The following is a 16,493-nucleotide window of genomic DNA, read 5'->3' on the forward strand; positions in this document are numbered from 1 at the left end:
TGCCCGAGGCCATCATTCATCCCTCTATTCCCCTGAAACCTTCACTGGCTCCTGCTTACCAAACTAAGAATAAAATTCTCACCCACCCCAATCAGGTTCCAACCTACCTTACCTGTTACTTGCTTGCAAATCTTCATTCTTTCAGCATACCTCTGCATGTATTCTACCTACACACAGACAGACTTGATTATTATGTTTATAATCAGGAAAAAAAAAAAATGTTTTTAAAGGTCAATATATTCTCGGGGAAAAGATTTTGGGGGTGAAAGCTCCTTCCTGTCCATATATCCATGCCACCTGTATCGCCCTAGTTCTTACCTGGGCAGAGGTGGCAGTGCTTGAATCACCAGGAGCTACTCATGGTTCCTTCCTTTGGAAGGAGAGCAGTTACCCACTGCACTCTTCCAGTTCCCTTGTAACGCAGGCCCACCCTGAAAAGGGATCTTCACCCTTATCTCTCAGATTTCCCAACACTTCAGCCCCTCCAGGCACAGGCAGCTCCCTCGAGGCCTTCTTCTCTCACCCTTACTGGGGTTCCTGCACCTCTCCTCTGGCCTTCAGTTCTCTTCTCTCACCTGCTCAGGCAGGCTGCCCCTCTTCACTTTAGACCCCAGCTGTTCCTGGGCCTGGCTGGAACCAGGTGCCTCCCAGGTTACACAGTCACATAAGTCACCACTAGCCTTGGCTTTACTCTGAGCTCTGCCCTCTTATAACTGATCCAGCCTCAAGTTCATATAGACTTTAGCAGGAGAGGACCAAGAAAGTTGGTGGGTGTTGCAACTGTTTCATTAGAGCTAGTTGGCTACCTCCAGATGGATGAGCCAAAGTTTCATTTATTTACTTCCTAAGAGGGAGTGATAATATGGGTATATATGTGTCCACTTAGAGTAGGAAATGAGAATGATAGGTTTATATTTAATTTCTCCTAGCCATGAGTTCTAGAAATTTGGAGAATTAGAAGAGGAATGGTGATTTGAGACAGGGTCTTCCTGGTTAGATCACCCTATGTATCTTATTAAATTAGGGGGCTATGTGAAGTTATACTTTGACTTTTCCAATTAGAATACCAATCTCATTATTTCATATGTGATCCTATTTGGTGGGGGAGAGAAAAACCAGAATCAGTTTAATGAAAACTACCAAGTAAATGGAGTCCCTGTGTGATGCAAATAGTTACTGCACTCAGATGTTAACTGACAGGTTAAAGGTTTGTGTCCACACAGAGGTGCCTCAGAAGACAGGTCTGGCAACCTACTTCTGAAAAAGTCAGCCATTGAAAACTCTACGGGGCACTGCTACTCTGAGGCAATGGGGTTGCTATGAGTCAGAGGACTCGACAGCAACTAGAACTGGAAAATCAAATAAATGATAGTACAGAAATATGGAAGACATCATGGAGGTGGTAACTGATATCTGGAATCTTCAGTTGGTAACAAGACAAAAATTTGCACTGAGCTTACTTCCCCTTTCACACAAAATAACCAGAGTTGATCTTCCATTTTCTCTGTTGTCTTGACCTGCAGATGGCCATGACTACCCTCGAGCCGCCTACCAGCAAGTGATCCAGCCAGTTCTTCCTGGGAAGCCCCTACCCGGAGGCCCTCACCCTGTGCAGAAGGTCATTCTGAATTATCCCAGCCCTCAAGACCAAGAAGAGAGACCAGCACAGCAACACTACTTCTCCCCAGGGCCCTCCAGGTATGGGTAAGTATGGCAGGGCCCACTTTCAGATCTTTTTAGATAGCTTTAACATGAAAAAGAATTATGCCTGTTCAACAAAGATGCATCAGAACTCTGTATAGGGTTGCTACTCAAGCTAGTGAACAAGTCAGTGGTGGAATGCCCAATATAGACTTTTCAGGTCAGGAGGAAATGGAGGCTGGTTGACAAGAATTTCTTTAGCAAGATATGGAAAGCCACTCTCTCTCTCTCTATGTATGTGTGTGTGTATATATGTGTGTATGTGTATATATATGTGTGTGTGTGTGTATGTATATATATACATATATATATATGTATATATATGTATGTATGTAGGAGCTCTGGTGGCATACTGCCTAAGGCATTTGACTGTTAACCAGGAGGCTGGCAGTTCAAACCCACCAGCTACTCCTTCGACCGAAGGTTGGGCAATCTACTTCCATAGTGATACTGCCTTGGAAACCCAAGGAGGGGTCACTATGAGTCGCATCCAACTCAATGGCAGTGAGTTTGTTTTTTATTTATATATATATATATGTTTATATAAATATGTATGTATGGATGTGTGTATATATATAATTTTTGACTAGTTTTAGTGACTAGTCAAAATTCCCTTGAAGGAAAAACTCTTATGATACTCTCTAAATTACACCTCCCTCTTTATACTTTTAGATCACTTGGCCTTTTAGCCCAATAAATAGATTTTTATTTTTACTATGACTGCCTTCCACTGTGAATAAATTCTTTATACCCTAGTTTCTATTGCTGTTTAAATTCATTTCTAACTTTAAAAAATTTAATTCAATTAATTCTCAATGGAAATGAAAAATAACCTACTCTTTTCTTTTGTAACAAAGACATTCAGACATGTTGAGCACCGTTACTAAGTCACCTTCCTATGTCTTCTTCCAGAAAAGCCATTCTGGTTTTTCATGACTTCAGTTCTCTAAGCCTTTCATATTTTTCTCCTCATTGTTCTCTTTTGATTCTTCTTCAAATTTTCCTTTTCTCTTAGTTTATGGATCTAAAACATATAGGAGAAACTTGTGTAAGAGTGCCTTCCTAATTTATGACAGAGTGGAAGAGAATACAGGTATCCCCCATGCAAAAAGGGCAAGGAGGCCACATGTTCTGACCTCCTCTAATCCCACAAGAGGAAGGTAGAATCACCATCAATAGCCCAAGGCCTATTACTGCAAGGCCAGACATGCTGCCTCCCTCTAGCCCTTTCTCCAACCGTTCCTCCCAAAGCACCCACCACCTCTCTCCTGGGTTTGATAATTCACTGCAGTGGCCACACAGAGCTCACAGATTATAGGGTTTATTAGGGAAGCACCACAGGCTACAATTCAAGTTCAGGAAAAATGCTCAGTCTATCTCCCAGCCCACCGTCCCTCAGCCAACAGTCTCTCACAGTCTCTTTCAGCAGTGCTGGTCCCTCCGTGTCTCACTCAGCAATGCGTGTCTCTTGCGTCTCTTTCCCAGCAACACATGTCTCAGGAGCCTGTGTCTCTTTCAGCAGCACGTCTTCCTCAACCTGCTGCAGTCAGAGAGAGTTCTGCCTCTAGGAGGCCTCCTTTTGAGCTTGGCAGAGTGGCCAAACCAACCAATCATAACAACAGAATTCTAAGCACCTGAGAGTGAGCCTCCCATAACATTGCATTGTGCCACTCCCAACAGAGATAATCCAGGTGGATAACATTTACAATCAGGAGCTCCTCAGTTGTTCATTCCACCACTGAGTTTACAATGACTAATGGGTAGAAAAGCCATACTGAGTAATTTACTACACTGTACCCTGCTTTCTGGAAGTTTGCTTTACAACACTTCGCTTTTACAAAAGACCTACATTAGTACCTGTTTTCCCTAAAGGAAAGAAATCTGAAGAGAATTTTCACTTTCAGGGAAAAAGGCAAAAAGCAAATGCAGCGAGTCATTCAAGAGGCAGCACACACTTGGAGCAGTAAGCGTGGTGTCGCCAAGCTCCTTCTCCAGGAACCATACTTACTTACGTCTTCTTTCCAGACAGATCTTATCTTTTTTTAAAAAAACAAAACTATATGTCCTTTAAAATGGAATGAAATAAAATGGATTTTATAAAAGGATAAACACTTTTGCAGAAAAAATATCTAAAACTCCAAGAAAACAAACAAAATATAAGCATCTTTATAAGTTTGGTATTGGATAGCAGAGTCAATAGTAATTGTTTAAAAATAAATTTTATTTTAAAATAATTTTAGATTTATAGAAGAGTTGCAAAGATAATACAAAGTAATTGGTTTTGTAACATCAATTTAAACCTGTCAGGTGCTCCTTGGATTTAGTTTATCATTTTAGGATAATGAAAAATAAGTTCAGATGATGAAGATATTTCTCCTCTTCCTGATTATTTGAAAGAAAAACTTAATCCAGAAATTTTACTCTATCATTAACACCTGTAATGTTGTTTTAATATGTAAGTTTTAAAATATTACCAGGGCCTTAACATTTCTTTACCAAATAAGTAATCATCTTTAATAACAACTAAGAAACTTTGGGAATAAAGAGAATTAATGTGAAAAGAAATGAGATCAGATCCCCTGTAGGTTAAGGTATATTTTGTAGGAATTTTTCCCCTATACATTAATAATTTAAAATAAAACAACCTCCTAAAACATACACATTTAAAAAATATGGTAGAGATATTTTAAATCTTATTACATAAGTCTTTCAGAATTTCTCTATTACTCATTTGGGAAAAATAGGACAGTATGAGCAACAATCTATAAAAACTGGGCACATATGTATAGATTTTGTAATCAAAACATATTTTAAAATTTTAATATGAAACTATTTCAGTCACACAAGTATCTAATATCCATATTCTCACTACATAGATTTTTAAAATGTTAACATTGCCACATTTGTTTCAGAATTTTTTTTAAAGAAATAATACATTACAGATACAGGTTTGGTCTTCTTATCAGTTAGGATTCTGTTATAGAAAACAGGAACAACCATAGCTATTTTAAGCAGAAGGGGATTTAAGATAGGGGATTGGGTGCTTACAAAGTTATTGGTGGTTAGAGGGGTCAGCTTTGGGCTGGGCTTTTAGCAACAATCCCAAAGCAAACCACAGAATGGTACAACCAAAGAAGATGCCTCCTGAGACCCGATCCGGAAGGTGGAGGACCAGAAAGCCACCACTGGAACTTGACCCTAGACTACACTGCCATAGTACAACTTGCTATCAAGAAGCTGCCACTGACCACTGCAACTTTTGGATCCAGAGCCCTTCTGAGCCTGCTAGATCTGTACTGGCAAAAATGTGATGCCCTATGCCCTGTTTTTGACACTAATGAAGCTGTAACAGGACACTAGGATGTTTCCTGAGGAAAACTCAACAGCTCATGACTGTTCTTACCAAAGGAAACCACAGAACCGGCAGAAGCATGACCTCCACTTCCTTTCTGCCTTCCAAATCTCACACAAGTGCATCTGATTGGCCATCTCAGCAGAATGTTCTCAGATATTGGCAACCAAAATAATAATGAAGATGCTATATAATAAAGTGGCAGAAACTTTGTTAAAGGTCTTGAAAATCATGTTCATATATTAACAACATAATACTTTTAAACTTGCATGGCTCCCCCCCTTTTTTTTAACCTTTTGATACATAATTTGTTATCTACCATTATCTGAACGCCTGTAACAGCAAGCTTCAACATCACCCATTATGTTACTTTGTTTGTTGGTGAGTTGTCTGTCCCTGTAGGAGACTTATTTCCCCAATTAGACAGTCCCTGAAGAGAGAAATGAAATCCTGTTCTCCTCTTTTGACCCCTATCACAGGCTCTTGCATATGGCAACCAGCTGAACTGTTTATTGACTGAAACTCCAAGGAGCTCCACTCGTCCCTCTTAGATGCCAAGTGGAGGCAGAGGAAATAGTTCACTTTTAAGCCTTCTTGAAAGGCTTTCTGTCCTTCACAGTTTGTCTTTATAGAAAATGACAATTGATTGTAAATGTGTTCCTTTCCAGGGACCAGCTGTATAACCAGACACCTAACAGAGCTGGAGCTCTTAAGGACTCCTTGGAGTGCCCCGCAGGTCTGAGACCACAGGGTCCCCGGGCTGCATCCCCAGCTGCTGCTCCTCGACCCCCTAGTAACCCTCCAGCCAGAGGAACTCTGAAAACAAGCAATTTGCCAGAAGAATTGCGTAAGTTGTCTGCAAAGTTGTTTTCTCCTTCTTACCAGCTCTTACCCTTGTGAGTATTTGAGTATCATCCATCTATAATTTCAGATATTTGTCATATATTCAGTGAAATAAAATTTACTTTCTTGCTTTTGCTTTTTGCTAAACAAGAACAAAGAAAGCAACCAGTATTTTCGTATAAATGTTTTTAGTGATTCTAAAACTACCAGTAACACAATGTACCAGACTTTCTTAAACACATAGTCCAACAACAAACAACCCCATCATTTTTCCCTCTTCTAAATGATGCTCTTGAGTGGACTTTTCCCCGGGTAAATTGATTGGATGACCATGTGGTATTAGCCAGGGACCAGCGGCGTCTCACCATAAATTAGCAGCAGTCATCAAGAACGAGGTCATTTCCTGTAGGAAGGAGCAATCTTGTTTGGAAAACAGGTCTCACATTCTCCACACTGCTTCACAACCAAATGCAAACTAAGCCTTTTATTTAAAGAAACATTCAACTAAGTGTCAGGTGATGATTCTTTTTTTTCACATTTTGCAGCCAGAACCAGAAATCTTGAAATATCACCAAAGTGTTCTCATATTAAGGTCAGTCAGGACAGTTAGTTCCAGAAACCTTAAGGAAACAGCCATACTTGTGAAATTGTTATATTCTGTTGTGCTTGCTAGAGAAGCTCAGATAATTTTATTAAGCCTTTGGGCACCTCTTTGAATCAACCTTGAAATGAACCCCTGTTGAGAGATCTGTGCTCTAGTCATAATTTACAGTGCTGAAAGACTTCCATGCAATGATCCACTGCTGCTCTTCATTTAAATGTTTTTGTTTTTTTTTCCTGAAAATCTTTTAAAAATACTACATGCTTTAATTGTGTAGAACTGATGTTACTGTGTATGGGATCGGTTTATAAACCCACTGCCATCTAGTCAATTCTGACTCATAGCAACACCCAATGGGTTTCCAAAGCTGTAAATCTTTATGAAAGTGGATTGCCTCTTCTTCCTCTCACAGAGCAGCTGGTGGGTTCGATCAATGACCTTTTGGTTAGCAACAAAATGCCTTACCCACAGTCTATGGATCATATTTATCTTACCATAATCTGTTAAAAAAAAAAAATACAACTCACTGCCATCCAGTAGATTCTGAGTAATAGTGACACTCCATTGAGTTTCTGAGGTGGTAAATCTTTATGGAAGTAAATTGCCTCATCTTCCTTCCGTGGAGTGGCTGGTGGGTTTGAACCACCAACCTTCTGGTTAGCAGTCAGACGCCTGCCTGAGGCACTGCACTACCAGAGTTCCTTATAATCTATAAAGGCAGCCCTAAAATTACTTATTTAGGAGTTAGTTGAATATTAGGAGTTGAGAATTAAATTAATTGAGGGCCATCAATATGCCTGGCTGTTTAAATGGGTCAATATGACCCCTGAACACTGTTGTTGAGAGCCTGAGCGTAGCTGAACACGTACAAATTCTTATTTTCTCTCCAAATCTCCTTTCTTCTCCACCCTCTGCCTCAGGGACTTCCTGAGATTTAGCCAGTGTTCTGGTAGCGTAGCACCTAAGGCACTTGACTGCTAACCAGAAGGTTGGCGGTTCAAACCCACCAGCCACTCCTGGGAAGGAAGGTTGGGCAATCTACTTCCATAGCGATACTGCCTAGGAAACCCAAGGAGGGGTTGCTGTGAGTTGGGTCTGACTCGACAGCACATAACAACAACAACAACATTCTCAAGTAAAAATCAACACAAAGAAATTATTCATCTCTCACTTTAAATTGCTAGCTAGATAATGTCCCTAAGACTAACCAAACCAAACCAAAACAAAAACATTGGTTCACATCCTTACAAAGTTAAATGTAGTTCTCAGCTGCTCTTAGCTGACCTCGGCAAGAGTGAGGGAGTTAGCAGCATTGCACTGCCCAGCCCTGGAGTCTCTCCTTTAAGTAACTGAAGTTCTTCTATTTCTGAGCTGCACTTTAGCCTATTCCAACTTCCTGTTCTTTCCCCCACAAGAGAGTGGATGGGAGGAATGAAGAGAAGGGCAAACACTTTCTCTCTCCTCTCCCCACATTTGCTCTAGTCAAGCAAAAGTTCCAGCGCAGCAGAGAGCATCACAAGATCAAAAGAGGACATGCTGGGTGGCCCTGTAGGTCTCCTTTAGCGTGTCTCTGCTTCTTTGGCAGGCTGTAAGAGCATTCCTTGGGCATGGCGCCAAGTGTCTCTAGGAAACCAGATGGTGGCCTGATCTTAAGGGCCCACAAGTTCTGGGTGGTGGAAATTTGTTAAAGCATCATGTGGTTTCTCAGATCTCTTCAGCTTGTCTCCCAGCCTGCCGTGCTCCCATATGTCCCCTTATTTCCATTTACCCTGAGCAGTCTGCGTGCCTTTGGGCAGACCCCCTACCCTTTGGGTTTGAGGAGCTGTGCTCTGGGGACAGCAATCCAGTTGAATGTCCTACACTGCTGCAGACAGAAGCTCTTAGGAATCACCCCTCCCCCACCAAGTTTCCCTTTATTATTCTTGGAGAACAAAAGACACTGCACACATTTCAGAAGTGTAGTTTAGAACTGATTGATTTGACTAGTTTCTGATAAATGTGAAAATCTCTCTTTCAGGGAAAGTCTTTATTACATATTCTATGGACACAGCCATGGAGGTGGTGAAATTTGTGAACTTTCTGTTGGTAAACGGCTTTCAAACTGCGGTAAGTATTTTATCCAAAGAGAAAACTGAACAGTTAAAAGCAAGTACAATGAAAATAAGCAAACAAAAGAAATTAACAAGTATCAATAGCTGTTGCTGTTTTAAACTATATAATTTGATTTATATGATTATGAACTAAGTAGTTACAGATTTAGGTAATTGTTTTCTAGATGTTAAACCATCTCAAGTCCCCAGCATTTTCATCCTTTATGCTTTTTGAGGTGACCCTGAGTGCCTCTGGCCAGCAAGAACATTGTCATTACAGACCACACATGCAGCTGGCCCTGGCCTGCAGGAACCATCGGCCCTGGCCTGCAGGAACCACCACCGGCTCTTGCTGTACTTTGTACCCTTGCCCTTTTTCACCAATCTTGCCCATTTGGGTTGTGCTTCCAGTGATATAGGAAGCTGCTTCCTTTACGGGTCACCTGCTTATTTAACAAGACCCTTTTGCTCTGCACTGGGCTTTGAGGTTTGGTCCCTTGGGTATCCAACTTCAAATACACTAGGGCTAGCAAAAGTCAACCCCCCCCTGAGCCTGGCTGCCCCATCGCACACAGCTGCCATTCTACACCTTGATGTAGCAGCAATGCTTCTGGTCAGGGGATACACGGCCGGATTCTCGGCTGGTGTGGTCTATTTCTAGGAAAGGTAGATTTCACTCAGCCCAGTTGGCTCAATATGATCTTGGGCCAAGAAATCTCAGAAAGCAGACTCTTCCTGTCTTCCTGCAACCCCTTGAAAAAACACAGCCTAAAGCCATGTGACTGTATCTTTAGGATAACAAAATACCACAGGAGGCTACGTGGAGGGACTGGCTTTCCTCAAAGACTGAGATCACTTCTTTTCCTTCCCAGAGGTTCTCTCTGGGTATTTAAACCAAACCCACTGCTATTGAGTTGATTCTGACTTATAGCAACCCTATTGGACCCCTTAGGGTTTCCAAGGCTGTAAACCTTTATTGAAGCAGACTGCCTCATCTTTCTCCCGTGGAACACCAGGTTGGTTTGAACCACAGACCTTTTGGTTAGCAGCCAAATGCTTTAACTACTGCACCACCAGAGCTCTGCTCAGGTATTTAGTGATGGTGAATTCTAGATAGTGGTGAAAAATGAAAGGAAATATTTGTGCATGAGAATATTGAAGGATAAAGACGGAACACTTGGTAACTAAATATAAATTTCAAAGGTTATAATAGCATTGTTTAATAAACCCAAAAACCAAACTCACTGCCGTCAAGTTGATTTGACTCGTAGTGACCCTTCCTTGGGTTTCCAAGGTGGTATCGCTACAGAAGTAGATTGCCCAATCTTCCTTCCAAGGAGTGGCTGGTGGGTTTGAGCCAGCATTATTTAATAGGAGTTTTTATTTGAATATTTCTTTATCCTATAACACAATTCTTTTTTTTTTTTTTAACTAGCAGTGCCTGAAAGTTTAAAAAAAAATTATACAATCTAGCTTTATGACTATATAGAGACCAATATTTCACTCTCTCATTTCTAGAATAAGAAAATATCATCACAACAATAACATAAATTATAAGATATAAGGCCAACATTTCAGAAAACATCCAACTTTTTGATCATTTCCAAAGACGCATACTGATGGGCTAAGAAAGGAGCCCAGAAAGAGCTTAGAAAGGGGCTGCGTAGGTAGAAATTTGTTTCTGTCCTTGACCCTCATCACTATGAAGTTTTTAGTAGAGTCACAGAGCCCTAGCCTGGACAGCTAAGTTAGTAATATTGATAAAGCAGGATCTCCTTAGTTGAATGATAAAATTAAAGGGTAATTTAAAGCTTTTTAATAGGGGACCATTTACAGAGCTGTAGGAAGGTCTTAGGGAATCCATAGGGAATAGTGCAATATCCTGGGGCTAGCAAAAGCAGGGAGTTGTTACCACCTATAGATCTGAAGAGGCAAGGGAGGAGTGGTTACTGGATCGTGAAGAGAAGAGCTGACCTAACATCAGGTCCGACTCGATGGCACATAACAACAACAACACAACATGTATTTGACAGTTTGGAGCATATAAGGCATGATATCTTTCCATGTTTTTTTTGTTGTTGTTATGTGCCATCGAGTCAGACCCGACTCATAGCGACCCCTCCTTGGGTTTCTGAGGCAGTATCACTATGGAAGTAGATTGCCCCATCTTCCTTCCGAGGAGTGGCTGGTGGGTTTGAACCGCCAGCCTTCTGGTTAGCAGTCAAGTGCTTTAGGCACTAAGCTACCAGACACATAGGGAGCTTAGAATCAGGTTGAGAAGATAAGACAGACATAAATGAGACCCTTTTTTTTCTTCAAGTGTCTAAAGAAGAAGGAAGAAAGAATGTTATGACAATTTTTCATTGTCCAGTACCACCAGTGGTCACAATGGGGTAGAGTTAGTGAGGTGACTAGAAGGAGGTCATGCAGGGAACTCTGATGTGGAGAGAGAGGGGACAGGAGCCAGGTATGAGCATGGTAGGAATTGGAGATGGTAATCCCATCTTGAGTAAAGTAGAGAGGGTATGTGGGGAAAGAGAGTAAGGTTGGATCACGTTAAGACACAGAAGCTTGTTGGATGGCTAGGACTTGCCTTTATCAGTTTCTAAATAGGAGCGTGACATTTAGGACAATTCTGGGAGCAATGTGGCCAAACCAAATAACTCCTTCTTAAGGATGGAGAATCCACACACTCTGAGTGACTCGTTCCTGTGCATGATTATGACCCATCTATGAATCAAGAGTACCTGTGCCCACACACAGCGCTCTCTGGCTGCAGTACAAGAGTAGGCCCACGGAAGGCCTCTTACTAGATCTTCCATAAAACAGAAAATAACTCATGTTTCTCCTTTTTAAATTCCCCTTCATAAACTTAAAGATTGATTTCAGTATCAGTCTTTTCAAGCCCTAAGATTTCTACTTCTTGACTTTCATCACAAACCTTTTCCCCACCATCTCATTAATTGTTTTTGTGACTGTTACTTGGATCTGCTCCACGTTTCATAAAATCTTTTTGAAATGTGTAGATTGAAACTGGACATAGTAGTATAATAATGACCTGACTAACACAAACACAGCACCACAACTGTATCTCAGTACTTGAATGCTACACATCCATTAAAGTGTTCTGGAACCCTAGTTCCCTTTCCAAAATATATATATATATATAATGTATATATATTTTTTATATATACACACCTTTTTTCTGGCTTAGATTCAACTTAGTGATCCACTATATCTCTCAGAGTTTAAAAAACTTAATTGTATCGCCATGAATACATGTTGATATGTATCATTATATTCTAATAGTGGACATTACATACTTAAATGCCTATTCATGTTGAAATAGGAAACATTCTAAGAAAATTGCGTTTTGCTTTTTAGACCTATGTGCTCCCTCCTGCCAAAAAAACAAGTATTAGTAACTGTCTTTGTTATCTAGCAGTACTGTAATAGAAATACCATAAGTGGCTGGCTTAAACAAACATTTACTTTCTCACACTTTGGGAGGCTAGAAGTCTGAATTCAGAGTGCCAGCTAGAGGGAGAGGCTCTCTCTCTCTGTGGCTCTAGCTCTGGCGGGAGGGCCTTGTTTCTTTAGCTTCTGCTTCCTGGTTCCGTGGAGATGTCTTGGCATCTCTCTTCCCACATTGCTCCTTGCTAGCTTATGTTTAATTTCTTTTATATCTCAATAGAGATTGACTCAAGATAAACCCTGCACTAATCCTGCTTCATTAACATAACAAAGATAACCAATTTCCAAATGGGATTATAACCACAGGCATAGAGGCCAGGATTTACAACACATAGTTTTTGTGGAAATAATTCAATTCACTAACTTTTGGGGTTTTAAATATATGTAGGCTCTTGTGTTTTCTCTTACTCTGAAGGTGGAAAAAGCTTCTCATGAAGCTGCCGCATCTTTTTCTTCTAGATTGACATATTTGAGGACAGAATCCGTGGCATTGATATCATTAAATGGATGGAGCGCTACCTTAGGGATGTAAGTATGTTGCAAAATGCCGAGATTGCCTTCTCGCGAGAACAATTAGCTTGTGAAGTTATCTTATTAAAGAAGCACTGACATCCCACCCAAGTGCAAAGCTGAGCAAGTCCCAACAAAGGCTCCCTTCTTGGAAGCGCTGCAAAGACTTGGAAAGGAAGGATAGGGGTCACCCTCCTGGACACGCACAGGCAGGAAATAACAGTCAAACCAGACACAGGTGGTTGATAACAATCAGAGCAAACAATTTTTGACTGGAATAGGAAAGGAGGAAATGAAGGTGGGGAGGGAGCGGCAGAATTCAATTTAATCGGAGGCCACTCCAAGTGTTTTGTAGGACTGGGCCGTGCAGCGCTCCACCCCTGAGGCGCTTACTTGCAGCCCCGTGATTTGTTTTCCACTGACAGAATCTATATTGGCCACTGGGACACTTTGTGCTTTAACAAGATAGAAATTGATTGCTGCCAGCGTGTCTGTGTCGGCTGCTTCTTTTGGAGGGAGCCGGTGGGGGACAGGAGTTGCACAGGCTGGGCTTTTGCTGCTTTTTCTTTTGTCTGCAACCTGATGTTTGGTTTGTGCTGAAGGCTCTGCTCCTATTGACTGTGCTAACGCAAGCACACCGAATGCAGGGCGGTCAGGAGTGCAGGAACGGACAGCTGAGCTCCGGCTACGGGGAGAGAGGAGGGGCTTTTCATCGTTGGTGCAGAGCCTTTTCACTACGGTGATGCAAACTCAGTGATTCAGGCTTTCATTAGACATTTATTAGTGATGGCTGCGGAAATGGTGGGAGAAGCATGGCTGTTAGGAGAGCTCCACTCTGAGCCACTTGCTCTGTGTGTTCGATGGGGGAAGGGGCTGGACAGGAGGAGGGGAGGGGAAGGGAAGACAAGCGGCTCGGGGTGTGGAGGGTCAGTGCCTTTCACGGTCCACAAGAATGAGCCTGTCCCTCCATCCAGAGCATGTTAGCACACGCTTACAGCCCTGCTGGCCAGTTTCCACCCTGCTTTCACCAAATGGACCACACTTTACACTTCCATAAACATGCTTCTCTGCCTCTCATTAACAGAAGACAGTGATGATAATCATAGCAATCAGCCCCAAATACAAACAGGATGTGGAAGGCGCTGAGTCGCAGCTGGACGACGACGAGCATGGCTTACATACTAAATACATCCATCGAATGGTGAGTGGGGAGGGAGTCCCAGCACCTCACGCCCCTCAGGGATGGGTGGGCACCTAAGGAAGGCCTATTGCCGACTAGAGAGCAAGTGAAGGCAGCAATGTGAGGCTGGGTGAAGGAGGCTGGATGAAGGACCCCACGGCTCCCAAGTCAGGAGAAGAGAAGTAGTCCTGACCCTGTCTACCTATGGAAGCTTGGGCCAGTCACCACATGACATATCAGTAATAAAGCGACATTAGTCTGTGATCTCTAGGGGCCAAGAGTCTGGAAAGCAGTGCTCTGCTGCTTGGTTGTTCGCAACACATGTGTAGTCTAGGAGGGGTGAGAAAGAGGGCTGGGGGGGAGTGCGGGGAGGGCGTTCCTGTACCTGCCTTTGCAGAGAGGCAGGGGGACAGAGCGAAAAGGACATGTGCTGTTTGGTGGAGTCAGGCAGCCTTGATTCAACTCCAGCCTCCTCCTGAGCAGGCTGGGTGACTGCCATGCTTCACTAGTGTTGCTAAAGCAGAAAAACCACAAGTGGGGGTCTTTAGCAAACAGAAATTTCTTTTCTCACGGTTTAGGAGGCTAAACGTCAGACGTCAGGGGGCAGGTTCCAGGGGAAGGCTTTCTCTGTCACCTCTGGAGCAGTCTTTGTCTCTTCTGAGCTTCTGTTCCTGGGCAATCTCAGTGTGCTGGCATCTCTCTTCCCCCATCTTGTGTTTAATCTCTTTTATATCTCAAAAGAGACTGACTCAAGATAAACCCCATACTAATTCTGCCTCGTTGTTGTTGTTATTGTGTGCCAGCATAACAAAAACAACCCATTCCCAACTTGGATTGTAACTCTGAAAAGAACAAGTCACTGCCGTGGAGTTGGAGCCAACTCATAGCGACCCCTTCTTGGGTTTCTGAGGCAGTATCACTATGGAAGTAGGTTACCCAACCTTTCAAGGACTGGCTGGTGGGTTTGAACTGCTAGTCTTCTGGTTAATAGTCAAATGTCTTAGGCACTATGCCTAAGGCATAAAAAAATCGAACTCATAGCAACTCCCATTGGGTTTCTGAGGCTGTAAATCTTTATAGAACTAAATTGCCCCATCTTCCTTCCAAGGAATGGCTGGTGGGTTTGAACCACTGACCTGGTTAGCGGTCAAATGCCTTATCCACTATGCCACCAGAGCTCTTTAACCATAGGCATAGAGGTTAAGATTTACAACATATATTTTTGGAGGACACAATTCAATCTATAACAGTAACCACGGGCCAATTACTTAAAAATTCTGTGCCTTAGTGTCCCTATTAGTAAAATGGGTCACCAATACTTACGACTGGACAATCTACTTCCGTAGTGATACTGCCTCAGAAACCCAAGGAGGGGTAGCTGTGAGTCGGGTCTGACTCGATGGCACATAACAACAACAACAACAATACTTAGGAAGTGGTTCTCATGCTCTCCATGACTATGGTGATGTTGTGGGGACAGTTACTGCTTGACGAAGGTGCTGGACAAGACTCATGACTTCATATGTGTAGAGTAGCAGTGGCTCTGGACCCCCCACCCCATCTCAGTCAGAGCTGGTCTGTACTTCTCAGCCGTGTTTGTTTATCAAGGATTCTGAGATTTTAAAAAGTTGGAAAATCACTGGACTAGAATCTGTAAGCTCCCTTTCAGTTCTAACAATCCACAAGGGTTGGGGGAAGCACTCAGAATGGACACAGGGGCTCACTGAGACAGGAAGATGGGACAGGAAGCAAAAGTGGCCCAAATGAAATAAGCAGCATAAAGAAGGAAGCAGTCCAGGTCAGCCACAGGACATACAGCTTTAACCCAGTCTTAAATCCCATGTCTGTACTATGTATCAAAAGTATAGGAAAAAGGTGGGCTGGTGAGTGGGTGTTTCTCATGTGGGTGTCTAGGGTCGCTGTCACTTCTTCCACCAAGTGCTGACCACTGTTTGAGCTCAGAACCAACCCAAAGTAAAACCAGAGGCAAGGTGGCGAGGTCAAAAGTATAAGGCCAAGGAGTCAGGAGAAGCTGCTAAGTCTCCCTCCTGTTCCCGTATTACCCCAGTCTAGCAGCACCCAGAAAAGGTACCATTTCTGAAAGTAAACTGCCCTAAAACCTCAGGGCTTCCTCTGGGTGCTGCCATCCGTTGGCTGTCAGCTGCATGTTTGCATGTCTCCAGAGGACCCAATGTCCTGCCTGCATCTCTAGGAACATGCCAGACCCAGGAGTGGACAGCTGGTGTGTGGGAAGGGCCCCAGGTCTGTGCCAGTTCCTGAGGAAATGTGTCCAGCTCTGTTGGTGTGTGGCAAAGCCAGGCAGAAATAAACAACAACCTCAGAGTTTGGCTGACTGTGCCCAGCCATGAACCAAATACTCTCCAGACATGCTTTTTTTTTTTTAGGACAACAATATCTTGGCCCTTAACTTTGGCCAAGATACAGAAGCACCTTCCTTCCCACCTAACTGACTTTCTACTCTCCCTGACCCCAATACATAGCCCTGGCAATAGAAAACCTTAGAACAATAAGAACTTGGTCGTAACAGTGTTTGAAGAGGTACCCTTGAGTTCATCATCATAGAGCACACTACTTCAGAAAGCCAATATCTGGAAGTATGAGAGGCAGAAAATACAAATGAACTGTGGCTGGATAGTCCCTTAACAGACTGAGTAACCTAGTGGTCAAACCAAATTTTAGTTTTAGGAAGCCAGAAAGTAAACCCAGTTTTCACTTTTAAAT

At 42.6% G+C, this 16,493-nt stretch overlaps 1 protein-coding gene across 1 annotated transcript in view; it reads left to right on the plus strand.

Annotated features, from left to right (window-relative positions):
- TRAF3IP2 (TRAF3 interacting protein 2) overlaps window positions 1–16,493 on the plus strand; it is a 36,165-nt gene that overhangs the window by 11,591 nt on the left and 8,081 nt on the right. The window contains exons 2-6 of the mRNA XM_007940790.1: window positions 1,524–1,704; window positions 5,722–5,900; window positions 8,515–8,603; window positions 12,521–12,589; window positions 13,656–13,772. Coding sequence (XP_007938981.1) covers window positions 1,524–1,704; window positions 5,722–5,900; window positions 8,515–8,603; window positions 12,521–12,589; window positions 13,656–13,772 — 635 coding nt within the window. The remainder of the gene's footprint in view (window positions 1–1,523; window positions 1,705–5,721; window positions 5,901–8,514; window positions 8,604–12,520; window positions 12,590–13,655; window positions 13,773–16,493) is intronic.

The sequence above is a fragment of the Orycteropus afer genome, unplaced genomic scaffold, assembly GCF_000298275.1.
Source record: "Orycteropus afer afer isolate SDZICR_OR568_19922 unplaced genomic scaffold, OryAfe1.0 scaffold00072, whole genome shotgun sequence".
NCBI lineage: Eukaryota > Metazoa > Chordata > Mammalia > Tubulidentata > Orycteropodidae > Orycteropus > Orycteropus afer.